At 40.6% G+C, this 13,256-nt stretch overlaps 1 protein-coding gene across 5 annotated transcripts in view; it reads right to left on the reverse strand.

The window, feature by feature from the left end:
* Positions 1–13,256, reverse strand: part of arhgef4 (Rho guanine nucleotide exchange factor 4) — a 91,776-nt gene that overhangs the window by 58,873 nt on the left and 19,647 nt on the right. Inside the window, exons 1-2 of one of the 5 annotated variants that reach the window (XM_023326316.1) lie at positions 11,456–11,604; positions 10,948–11,217 (exon numbers count right to left, since the gene is read on the reverse strand). In XM_023326316.1, the coding sequence (XP_023182084.1) occupies positions 10,948–11,217; positions 11,456–11,543 (358 nt within the window). In that variant the 5' untranslated portion in view covers positions 11,544–11,604. Of the gene's footprint in view, positions 1–10,947; positions 11,218–11,455; positions 11,607–13,256 lie in introns of those variants that run through there. The other 4 variants (XM_023326314.1, XM_023326313.1, XM_023326317.1 and 1 more) reach the window with 4 other exon arrangements.

Raw genomic sequence — 13,256 nt, forward strand, 5'->3', positions numbered from 1 at the left:
TCAAAAAAGGTCTTAAGACACACCTTTTCAAACAGGCTTTTTAGATGTGTTAGCTTTTTAAATTGTAAGGTTTAATTTGTTACTATTTGGTGTGAGATGTTTTATTGTAAGTTTTATAATCTATTTTCGTCTCTGTAGCACTTTGAGATTTCTTTGAAATGTAAGGTGCGTTACAAATAAAATGTATTATTATTATTATTATTATTATATTGAAATGGAAGGAGTATCAGACCACTGCAAATACACCAAGACCCCGACATCCATCTGGAACATGTCAAACGATATGTCATATCTGGAATTGGAATGTCCTTGAGTGAAACCTCACACTTTACGATCGAACCCGTTCTACCTACGATTTTTAATCGGCTAGTGCAGGGGTGGGCAACTCCAGGCTTCAAGGGCCGGTCTCCTGCAACTTTTAGATGTGTCTCTACTTCAACACACCCGAGTCAAATAATGAGGTCATTAGCAGGACTCTGGAGAACTTGACTGCACTTCGGAGGTGATTCAGCTGTTGGATTCAAGTGTGTTGGACCAGGGAGATATCTACGATTTGCAGGACCCTGGCCCTCGAGGACCAGGATTGCCCACCCCTGGTGTAAGCTATGCTCCACCATTAGCATTCATGTTTACTTCAGCAAACACTGAGCGCTTCTTCTTTTTATGCCAGTTGGCAGGCACGTGCAGAATGGGGGGAAAAGTGAGTGAAGGGTGCTTGAGCCCCTGCCCCTTTTATCCTTGATGCCCCTAGTGCCCTTTTTGAATTGTTTTTTTATTATTATTTTTATTTGTTTATTTTTTTATCTGTACATCAGAAGGCCTGCTTGTGCCCCTCAGCAATAATGATTAGTGAAATATCATAATTTAGTAAAATAAACTAGTCTGGCTGCCCTCAGTCTAATAATGACTCAGTTTCTCTTCCTCCACGTTGTTCAGACACCGGGTCCATGGTGAGGAGGAGGGGGGCGGATCTGTGCCAACTAACTATAAAATTATGGGCAAGAACATATATATATATATATATATATATATATATATGCATTTTTTTTACCTTGTTTTGTGAATAAAAACGTAGGTCTAATGTTGACGTTAGAAAAACTGTTTCTATTTATATTTTCATAATTGTCCTCGCAATAGCGGAAAAAACCCTCCTCGCCCCTAAACAGAAATGCTTCGGCTGCAGAGAAAACTTCTGACTTTCACTTAATCATTCTGCTAAATACCCGGTTCGCTACAGGCAGTCTGAGTCGGTCCCCCTGACAGATAGAAAGAATGTCTGTCTTCATATCAGACATCCTGATATAAGACACGGTACTGCGACTGTCATCACGAGTACTCAAAGCCCCGGTACCACCTGGTACCACCTGCTGACTGTTCGCTCTGCTTCTCCTTAACGTTTCTACCAGGCGGGTTAAAGCCGCTGCTGACGGGATCTGGGCTGGAGGTGAGTGGCTGTAAATAGAAGTTATTGCAGAACCTCAAGTGTTAAAGCAAGATTCGGCCCAGAGCATTAAGAGTTCACAAAATAAAGATCAGAGAAAATACTGGAGCAATAATTAGAACCGCAGCAAAAAGCCAAACATGCCACAATTAAATTAACCAAAATGTCCCCAAAGCATCGGTGGACTGGTATAGGAGCCACCAGGGAATTCCAGGTAGATTCCAGGTAGATTCCAGAGATGCGCATTGCAGCAGCTGTTCATGCAGGGCCGGCCCAAGGTAATATGGGGCCTTAGACAGACCCCACCCCCTGAAATCCGTCCTACTAAGAACGTCAGCATCACTAACATGTTTAGACCATTTCTAGGGCCCCTTGAATGTCTGGAGGCCCCTACCAGTAGCTACTGAGTTTTCTTTGCTTTGATATCTCCGTCTAATAATTCTAGATCTCAGAGGTGCAACATCCAAAAATTTTATAAAGTTCAGCTTTTTTTATCTATAACTCAGTCTGCAGCCAGGTTGTTCTAGAGGTTAAATAGATATTATTAGGGCTTAATTAGTAAAATGGCAGCAATTTTGCTTATTTCATAACTTCCGTTGACCTTCTCTCCTCTGGTCTGTTTAACAGCTAGTCTCAGATCGACTCAGACCTCCAGGACTGTCAGCAGCAGAAACAGAAACATTATACCTGTTGGGGAACCATAACCATAGCAACAGGGTGCGCCCAGGTCCCTCCTAAAAATGAGATCTAGATTTCAAGGGGTTTACCTGGTGAAATAAAACAATAAAAGGTAAGGTAATTTTATTTACATAGCACATTTTCAACAACAAAGCTTTATTTGAATTAAAAAGAAATACAAACAACAAACCAAAGGAAAGAGCAAAAGAAGAAAAGAAATCTAATAATGTTGATCTAAAGTATATAAAGTAGATACTCTTGATCTGGGTTGTTTGAAAAAAGTCCTGACTAGAACTCAGCAAGAGTACAAGGAATGCAGTGTTATGTGTTTTACGGAGACATGACTGCAGGATTCTATCCCCGACTCCAACATCTCTCTGCTTGGCTTCCTGACTATACGAGCAGACAGATATTTAAAGAGCAGCAAGAAAAGAAAGGGAAGTGGATTAACAGTGTTTGTGAACAACATTGTGTCATCCAGGACATGTTACTGTGGAATGGACAAGCTTAGTTTGTCTTTTATAACTCAGCTTTATTGACGGTTGAAAAAACTAATGGACGGCAGCTCTAATGTTATTTACCCAGAACCTGACACACAGCAATCGTGCATGTCATGATGTTGATTACTGAAGTGTAGACCCAAATTCACAAAGGAGGAGGCAGCAGCTGAGTTCTTTGATTTAATGAAGAATGGTTGAAATAATGATGGGCAGTTACAAAAAATATAAAATCCAAGGTAACAACAAAAGTAAATCAAAAAGATCAAACCAGGAGACACATGGAAAGACTGAGGTAAGTAGCAGTGATGGACAGATGAGACCTCACTGGGTCTGTGGCACATTTCCCAAACTGTGTCGACACTGTGTTGTGTTGCCTTGTCACTTACAGTGACATCTGCTGGATTTAGAAAATCATTGCAGGCAAATTCAATAAAGACAGGAGTGTTTACCGGTTCCTCCCCCTCAAGCCGGGCACCTTGATGCTTCAGCATAGTGGAAGTGCTCTGGTTACAGTAAGGCAATACTTGGGAGCAAATCCTACATTTTTCACCTACAATATAAATAAAAGTTAATCCATGTAAACTAACTCAAATATCCATGGAAAGGAATTTGAATAATCCGAAAGAAAAATGATCAAAAGTGGAAATGAGAATGGAATAATAATTATTTTCCGTGATAAGATCAAAATGATCCCACACGGGAGAGAACTTCCTCTTCCTCTGTTGATCCATGCCGGTATTCAAATACGAGCCAAAAACCAACACAAAGCAAAGAACACAAAGTATCTCATCCAACAAAACCCACAAACGTGTCGACACAGTTTCTCCCTCATCAATACAATTTGGCTCAGTCACATCCAAACGACACAGGAACTGTATCGGTCATGTGGTTTTCCTTAAAGTGATAGGCACATCGACACGGGGTTTCATCTTGTCTGCTCGGCGCATGTGCCGAGGTTTCTGTGTTGTGTGGCCATCACTAGTAAGTAGATATGAGGATCTGATAAGCAATCTGAGAGAATCAGAGGCTTAAATACTGGGAGGTAGAGAGTTAGAGAAAATCAGGAGCCAGACTGAGTGGTGGGGAGAAGGTGGCACAGGAAAACTACATAGATATACAGGGGAACACAAAAGAGTGAAGGAAAAATTTAGTAACAATGTTTAAATAAATTTGAATGTACACTTTATGATGTTTTTATTAAAAGGTTTGCACTCAGTTGCAGCTCAACAGGAGATATGCTCTTCTGACCCTCTTCAAATAAGTGAAGAACAGAGTGTTCAGCAGTTAGAAATGTGAGACATGGCTAAGGTGATAAGCCTAGTTTGTAGAAGTTCAGTTACTAGTATCTGTTTAGCCATCAGCAGAAAGGCTTTTTGGATAACGCCTAAAGTTGAATTGTGAATGTGTATGCAACCCTGCTCAACTGAAACTTACAGATAAGTAAGGTATAGATTTTTGCCTGACACTTGAGCCAGGGGGTGTGGCTATGTAATGTGTGATGTATCCTATGTAAATGAGGGGACGTTCAGCCCCAAGTCAGAACTCATCCAATTCTCACTGAGATGTGAGCTTTGTATGTTTTCTCCATTTGCAAATGTTAATTAAAGCTGTGTTTGTTCTCTTTTAAAGCTGAAGTTTGGTCTCGGATTTTGTGCAACTTAACAGAAGTAACATAAAGGAGCTGGAAATAATTCTAACACCAATAAAAAAACATGACAAACTGGAAAGAGACAAAGACATGAGGGGAAATTCAGGGGTGGAAATTAAAAATTTTCTCCACCTGCCACAATGGCTGTTGGAGAATTTTTTTTTACCGGCCACTCAGACATTTCACCATCCATCCATCCATCCATCCATCCATCCATCTTCTTCCGCTTATCCGAGGTCGGGTCGCGGGGGTAGCAGCTTCAGAAGGGAGGCCCAGACTTCCCTCTCCCCGGCCACTTCTTCTAGCTCTTCCGGGGGAATCCCGAGGCGTTCCCAGGCCAACTGAGAGACATAGTGCCTCCAGCGTGTCCTGGGTCTTCCCCGGGGCCTCCTCCCGGTGGGACGTGCCCGGAACACCTCACCAGGGAGGCGTCCAGGAGGCATCCTGACCAGATGCCCGAGCCACCTCAACTGGCTCCTCTCGATGTGAAGGAGCAGCGGCTCTACTCTGAGTCCCTCCCGGATGACTGAGTTTCTCACCCTATCTCTAAGGGAGAGCCCAGACACCCTACGGAGAAAACCCATTTCGGCCGCTTGTATCCGCGATCTCGTTCTTTCGGTCATGACCCAAAGCTCATGACCATAGATGAGGGTGGGAACGTAGATCGACCGGTAAATGGAGAGCTTCGCTTCACCAGCCACTGTTTTTTTTTCCTTCTTTCGATTACAAACCAAGTACAAGCAAATTATAGAAAATGTATGATTTATTCTTAACTCTATGAAAACCAATTTACTGACAATAAGTTTACCATACAGATGTACATATACAGAATAATTTAACATAAAGCATGGACACCTTAACAGGGTTGTAGTGCAATAAGTTAATTTGAAGTAATTACCAACGGCAAACTTTAACTACACAACCCTTACATTATTGCAATCATATGTTGAACATTTCCAAATTTTATCAACAACTGTCCCTGATAGTATTTATTAAATATGTGTCTAGTCACTTTTAAAATACTTTTAAATTGTATCAATAGCTGTTTTCTGTTTTATTTGTTTTCCCTTACTTATTACGTTTTCTATTGAAATGAACAATTATTACTAAAATATCTCAGAACGTGTTCATTATTAATTACACGGGCCATCATCATCATCATCATCATCATCATTCTTGTATCATGACTGAAGACTAGGATCCAAGGCGAACAAGAGACACAGGTGGGTTTAAATACACAGGGAAGATAATCAAGGGAAACAACGGACAGCTGGAGCAATCAAGGGGAAGACGGGACAACACAGGAAGATATAAGATATATCAGAGATAAAAGAACAACTGAACCTTGAGTCTCGAAATAACTAAGAAATAAACATAACTAGAAACACTATGAGGGACTGAAATAAGGAAAAAAAATAAATAATGAAACTAGAATGACCCTGAAAGGTAAAACTAAAGTGAACCAGAAATAAACAGATAAAAAGAGAAACATGCTAAAAACAAAATCCCAGAGTCCTGACAGTAAAAGTGAGATTTTGGCTTTCTTAGGACAATATCTATGTGTGCACAATTATTGGGCAACTACTAGTGTGCCGAATTATTATGCAACTGAATTCAAACTGAAGATTTTCCTATCTCACTTGTTTATTGTCATTTGATAAAGTGATGAAATGTTTGTCAATTCAAAATTGACAAACAATTCTGACATTTAAAAAACAAGTCAGCGCTTTCCAAACAAGCTGTACCCATTTGTAGAAGCAGCACATATGTATTGTTTTGGACCAAGCATGACACATTGATGTTTGATTTAACCATTAAGCATATGATATAATGATAACAAAACCTTCATGTGAACATGTTGTTTTAATGCTGTTGATCACTGTATTCAGCTGGTTTGTGAGGTTGGCTGCAGGCATTTATCAATTTTTTAATTTTTTCCAGACTCCAGTATTGAAAATGGAATAAAGTCAACACCACCCTCTAAATGCTGGGTAAAGCGTGTCTTGTGCATGTTCCCGCAGCGCATTTAATAGCAAGCAATCAGTAAATCAACAGCCAGACCGCAGCGCATGGCAGCCCGACAACTTTGTCCTTCAGGTAAGGGGTGTTTACTTTGGGACAAATTGAGACAAACTCACTGAATTGATTGACACGTGCCATCATGTCAATTGAACTTTCAAAGTGTGTAGCAGAGGTGACGAAACACCCACATGGCCCCCCCACCTCAAAAATGAATCCAGCTCTGCTGCCTTAGCCTGACCTAAGACAAGGTTCCAATGTTGTGGAAGACATCCTGTCTGGTTCCAGTACTGAAGAAAACTCATCAATCACTATAAACCTGTTGCCCTAACAAAATCCTGGAGAAACTCCTGTTGGCCCACCTGAATAAGCAGACAAGCACGTATCAGGACCCCCGACTGAAGGACTGTGTGTCTAACCAGGTGGTCAGCAACCCAGGAGCACAAGGGACTGTACTCACCATTCCTTTTCATTCGCTACACTTCAGACTTTCAACACAAGTCCGACTTCTGTCATCTACAGAAGTACTGAATTGACTCTGCAGGTGTCAGGTGTATCAGAGATTTACATGGAACCTCTTACATATACCCTAATGGTATATAATATCTTAATATCTTACTTAATATAAGTAATATCTTCCTTATGCTATCAAACCTCACACATATACAGTACCATCAAACTTTTATACATATGCCATAAAACTCTCCTGCATATACAAATTAACTCTTATGCACAGTACTACCAAACAAAAACGAAAAATTGCTGTTTGAAATAAACTTAAATATATCAATATTTACTTAAATATTTAATCTATATTTACAATAATAAAGCATAATGAAACTTCTTGTGAGGCAGAGATGTATTGATTTTATCCCTCACTAAATGTCTTTATGTTTCATTTTTGAATGTATTGTATTTCTAAATTAAATTGATTGTAGTTTAAATTTCTACAAAAAATTTACAACCATTATCTCCATTTATGTAGCTAATTTTTCTTTGACAATGTGATAGTAAATGTGAGAATGAATAACAGAATATGAGAATATCAGTAAATATAGGAGGGTTTGGTTGTGAATGTGAGATTGAATAGTGGTTTATGTGAATGCGTATAGTCTGTGTGAACGAGTATATTTGTATTTGTGAGAGAGTTTGATCAAAACGGAAATTATCTTGATCGAAGCGGATGTTATCTTGAATTCCCAGTTTCTGATAGGACGCCTGTAATAAAGAAGTCGGGTTGTCATGGACATTGACATGCCTGGGCTTAAGAGAAAATGGCTGAGGAGAAGCCCCTCAAAGAAGCAATGAGTCTTTTAAATAATATTGTACATCAGGGGTGCCCAAAGTTGGTCCTGGAGGGGCGGCACGCTTTAGTTCTGGTAGTACCAACAACCTTTTCAGGATGTCAGTGTTCTTCTTAGGCCATCTAACAAGCCATCATTAGATCCAGGTGCATTAACCAGGGAGAGAACTAAAACATGCAGGATGCTGTTTTAGTTCTCTCGGTCCTCCAGGACCGACTTTGGACACCCCTGTTGTAAATGCTTCTACAGTAGTATGAGCAGTATCTGAAATGTTAAATACGAGCCAGCATTGGACACTCCATCTGCTGCTGAAGTTAAACGGCTCTTCAGACATGAAGGTGAAGTTGGCTTTCGCTTGCTACTTCAGGTAAAGGCTAAAGGGCAATTCCACCTTTTTTCTCACTATCTTGCAGGTCTTTAATCTGCTCTAGTTTAAAAATTAAAAAATGTTGATTCTTCAAACATGGACTAGATTACTCCTCATTAATAGCATGACATTTAAAACATAGTTTGTGAACCATAAAACCTGTATTTAATTTGTGAAAGTTTATTAAGAGGTCATATTAGTTCTTTTTTGCACCTAGACCTCAGAGCTGTCAAACTTTACCATCAACCACAACAGCAGATGAGTCTGATGCTGGCTCAAAGTCACATTTTATTTATTCTTATTTGCACAAACCACCTTTCACTCACATTCAAGCACTGCTCTGCATTTTAAACCTGTCTGTGTCAAGAATAAGTCTGTTAGTGGAACAGCAGCAACACCTTGGTCAATGCTGTGGCCTAGTGGGGTGAGGGAGTCATTAATAACACATTGACCTTAAGTCTGGATGCCTGTACGACAGGGGTCATCACTTCCAGTTCTCTAGGGTCAGTGTCCTTCAATTTCTAGATGTGTCTCCACTTCAACCTGAGTCAACTATTACAACTTTTGAGAAAATAATTATTGATTCAGGGACACGTGTTTTTGGACACCTGAAGACAGGTGAAGACAGCGGAGAGTTTCATTGGAACTCCACTCCTCCCTATCCAGAACATTGCACAGTCGCTGCGTAGCCAGAGCAAACCAGATCCTCTCTGATTCCACCCATCCTCTCCATGGTCTGTTCATCTGGTTGCCGTCTGGCAGGAGAGTCTGTAGCATCCGCTGAGGAACAGCCAGGCTCAGAAATAGTTGTCTCCCACTGGCCATCAGATTGCTCAACAATCCCATCATGAAGACTGTCTGAGACTGTTTGAAAAATACTATGTTATATATATATTTAGCAAAACATTATTATTTGTTTATTATGTAATCATAGGCACACGTGTGTTTCTGTGTGTGCTCCAGTGGCCAAGCCATGACATTTCACTTAAGTTTTTTGTGCAATGACAATAATATGAATGTTATTGCACAAAAAACTTAAGTGAAATGTCATGGCTTGGCCACTGGAGCACACACAGAATGCAAATAGTAGAGACAATAATATGAATGTTTCTACTATTTGCATTGTGTTTACTAAAATCAACTTCAGTAGGAGCTGGCAAAAGGTGATTTTGCAGGCAATAACCAAAATGCGTCAAGAAAGATTTTTTTTAAATGAAGAGGTAAACTGCAAAGTCCTCAAGTGTTTGAGAAGTTTCTTCTCAAACACTTCTCATAATTTCACAACAGTTTTATCTAAGCACCTTTTCTGCAAGCAAATAAAAACTAAATGAAAAGTTTGTTTAGAAAATGTAATTAATAAAATTAATTTAAAAAATCATTTTAGTTGATTTTACATTTTAATCAACTATTTTATTTACAATATTTAACTTTTTTTAACAGTATAGACTTTCCTTCAGGGACAAACATATTTTAATGGAGTGTGAAAGGCTTATATTTGAGAACATATTGGAATATATAAGCTAATTTAATGATATACATGAGAGAGTTTGATGGTATATATAAGAGTGTTTGAATCCTTTTGGGATTTACCTTCAGGGAAACTGTAGTTCCCATCTCCCACCCAGCACCAATACATAAAACAGTACATCAAATACGTCAATTAATGGGATTTAGTTTTTATTTTTAGTACATTAACAGCCCAACCCTATAGTCCTTCTGTTTCTGTTGTACTCCTGTTAGCCCTCCTTCCAACCTCCAGTGAGGAGTTGAAGACTTTCATTGCATCCACATCCACCGACCAAGATATGTATAGTTCCTCAGTCTGTTGGTCCTGTACTTTGGAAGAAGCAATCTCCCACTGAACCTGCTTTCCTGGCTGGTGTTGTCTATAATACCCTTGGGTTTCTGTAGGGTTCTCCTCTGCCACTGCTGCCAGAGAGTCCAGCCTTGTACCAACCACTGAACCAGTCTGTCTGGCTTGTTTCTCCAGCTTGGAAAGGTCTGCCATAGAGATGCTTCCACGCCAGCACATTACAGGACGCTGGCAATAACAGACTGGTAAAACAACCCCAGCAGTTTTCCACAGATGTTAAAGGATCTCTACATCCTGATCTGAGCCTTCTTATAAAGCTGCTTGGTGTTGCTTGTCCAGTCCAGCTTGTCCAGCCACAGACCAAGATATTTAGTTATTTATTTATTATTTTATTTTATTATTTACTTATTTATTAAGTCTGCACAAGCTCCACCTCCTCCTCTCCTATCAGAACTGGTTGTAGACTGCAGTCAATAACTGAGAACTACAACCAGAGCTGAGCTGTGATCAGCTCTGATTTCCCTTTCTGATGTCAAAGATATTTTTAAGAGGAATAATGTTATTGAAAGTAAAAAGAAAAAAAACATATCAAAGTGAAAAAAGTGCTGTTGATTGGGGGGAAAATCTGAATGTATGAAAAAGATCTGTGTTAAATTGAAGAGAACTATATTAGGTATTGTGAGAAATCCTATTTTTATTAATCTAAAAATCTAATTGATGCTCATGTTTCTTATAGGTCTGTTGGACTGCACATTCTCCACAGTCTGTGTGTGAATCTTTGTCTTTGATGGTTGCTAAACTAGCAAAATAAAGTGAGCTAAGATGCAATAGAATGAAAAAAACTGACTGGGGGAGCCTCGCTGACAACACTCAGAGGAGAAATCTGCAGCCAGAGTTCAGCACTGTGTTTACAAGGGATGCTTGAGATACTTTCTGGCTCTTTCTATAGTCAGCACAGTCTAAACATGAGCACATTCCCTTCCCTTGCAGTGAGTAAAATGCATACAGGGTACCTCACACTCTATAAAATGATGAAGGCAACCTCACAGAAGGTCGTCATTCTAATACAGAGGTCAAATTAAGTGCAGAGCGTCCATCAGAGGAAAAATTTTATCTGCAAATTGCTTGTCTGCAGTAAAGGGACATTGTAACCGTGTCATGTACGCAAGACCCTTACCTGTGGTGGAGTGCAGACTCTCCGAGCTCCAATAGCGAGACAGGACCCCCCTCAAAGTGCTGCCCAAGCTGTCTCCTCCTCCTCTGCCTCCACCCATACATGCACCCACACCAAGACCTCCGTCCACCATGCCATCCATTACAGGGCTCACCGGGCTCCCTCTGTCAGACTGGGACCCCGGTGACAGTCCAGAGCTGCCGCTGCCGATGCTTCCACAGCTGTCCCCAGGCAGGGGCTCGCCCCCTTCCAAGCCCTGCTGTGTCCGCATCCCTGTGAGGATGGACAACAGAGAGGGGGGAACAGAAGTTCGCAATGAGAACTTAGGGGAAATAAAGAGATGCAGGAGGTTTCCCTTTCCCAAGAGAAAGAGATTGAAGCAGAGGAGGAGGAAGAGGATGGGGAGGTGGCTAGTCTGAGATCTGCTATACTATTTGTTGTGATAAGCCTCTGCGATCAACCTGCTGATGTCTCCTCCTATACAAAGAACAGGAGAGTCGTAGCAGCATACCTCTCCTCCCTGTCACTCCCTGCACTTTCAGCTGCGCCCTTTCCCTCCGTTGCTGCATCTCCTTTTCTCTGTGCAAATTGATCTGCATGCCTTCATTTCCTCACAAAGCTCTGTCTCGCATGCACGCTCCCTCTCTCACACAAGCTGAAATCATTAGGGGTCCCGTAGGGGGATTTGTGTTGCTCGACAGAACTGCTTGCCTGACAGAAAGACAGGCTCACAAACACAGGACATACAATGACCAGTGATGTGCGGTAGGGCTCATGACTGGTGAGGCATGACTGCTCTAGTGCAGGGGTGTCTAACTCCAGTCCTCAAGGGCCACTGCCCTGCAACTTTTAGATGTGCCTCTGATGCACCACCTGAATAGAATAATTAGGTCATTAAGGCTCTGGAAAACTGATCTACACAAGGAGGAGGTCATTAAGCCATTTCATTCCAGTGTTTTGTACCTGTGGCACATCTAAAAACTGCAGGACAGCGGCCCTTGAGGACTGGAGTTTGACACCTGTGCTCTAGAGTCAGATGTACAAATCTATAGTCCAACTTATATTTCAGTTTTGACTTTAACTAATTGAAGTTTTTAATTATGAATTTTTTTCTCTGCTGAATGCATTAAATAAAATTTAATAACATTGTCATTCTCAATAAATGAATGCTACAGGTTTAGATCTATGGTCTGTGTTGCAATTCAACCATATTAGGGGCCCCTGAATGTCTGGAGGGCCCGACCAGCAGCTACTGAGTTTTCTTTGCCTTGATATCTCAGTCTAATAATTCTAGATCTCAGAGGTGTCAACATAGAACAATAATGTAGAGTTAACCCCTCTGAGCCTTTTTGATCTTTAAAGCAGTCTGCAGCTAAGTTGTTGGAGATTAAACAGAAGTAGTAGGGCTTATTTAGTAAAATAGCAGCAAATTTGCTTGTTTCATAACATGCTTCATAACCAGCAAACTTTTCTCCTCTGGTTTGTTTAACACCTACAGTTTCACATCAACACAGCCCTCCAGCTCTGTCAGCAGCAGAAACAGCAACTTTATACCTATCAGGGAAACATAGACTATATTTGCTTTGCATCGTCCCCACATGATGACAATGATACAGTATGAGCTGATTAAATATTAGATTATTGGTTATTATGGGTTGTTGCTATGTTGTTCTACAGTGTTTTAAGATCTTGTTGAATATGGCCCTTTTTAACTTTGAGCCCCTGGCCCTCCAAAGATCTCTGCAACGGCCCTGAGCCAAGATAAATGATAGCAGAGCATAGGCGTAAAGTTCTGAAGGACTGGTGTGGACATGTCCCGACAAACTTTGGCCTGACAGGGACAGTCCACCCCCAATGTTTTGTACATCTTTTTTCCTTTATGTGCCTGAAACTATTTGAGGACAGTAATTGAGCAGCAGCAGCGCACTGTGTTCAAAGTATAAACAGCTGGTGCATGACTGCTTTTTAAAATTCTTTTGTAAAATTCTAAATGGCAAATCATCTCAGTGATATGGCAATAGCCACATGTGCTATTGCTTTGCATTGAATTGGGAATATCAGGGGTTGGGAAAGCAACAGTCAAGCAAACAATCTGAAAAAGAGACACAATGTTCTGCAAATAATTATCAACGCTACAACAGTATGATAATAAGGTCCAAGGGAATCACATTTTATAGGTTAGTAAAAAGTTTTAAAAAATATAGAAAGAAATATAGAAAGAAACTGCGTCAGACTGGTGACCTGTCCAGGGTGTACCTTGCCTCTTGCCCGAAACATTCGTTGGCAGGGGCACCAGTCCCCTGCCAAACTCA

This window comes from Xiphophorus maculatus, chromosome 21, assembly GCF_002775205.1.
Source record: "Xiphophorus maculatus strain JP 163 A chromosome 21, X_maculatus-5.0-male, whole genome shotgun sequence".
In the NCBI taxonomy this organism is placed as follows: Eukaryota; Metazoa; Chordata; class Actinopteri; order Cyprinodontiformes; family Poeciliidae; genus Xiphophorus; species Xiphophorus maculatus.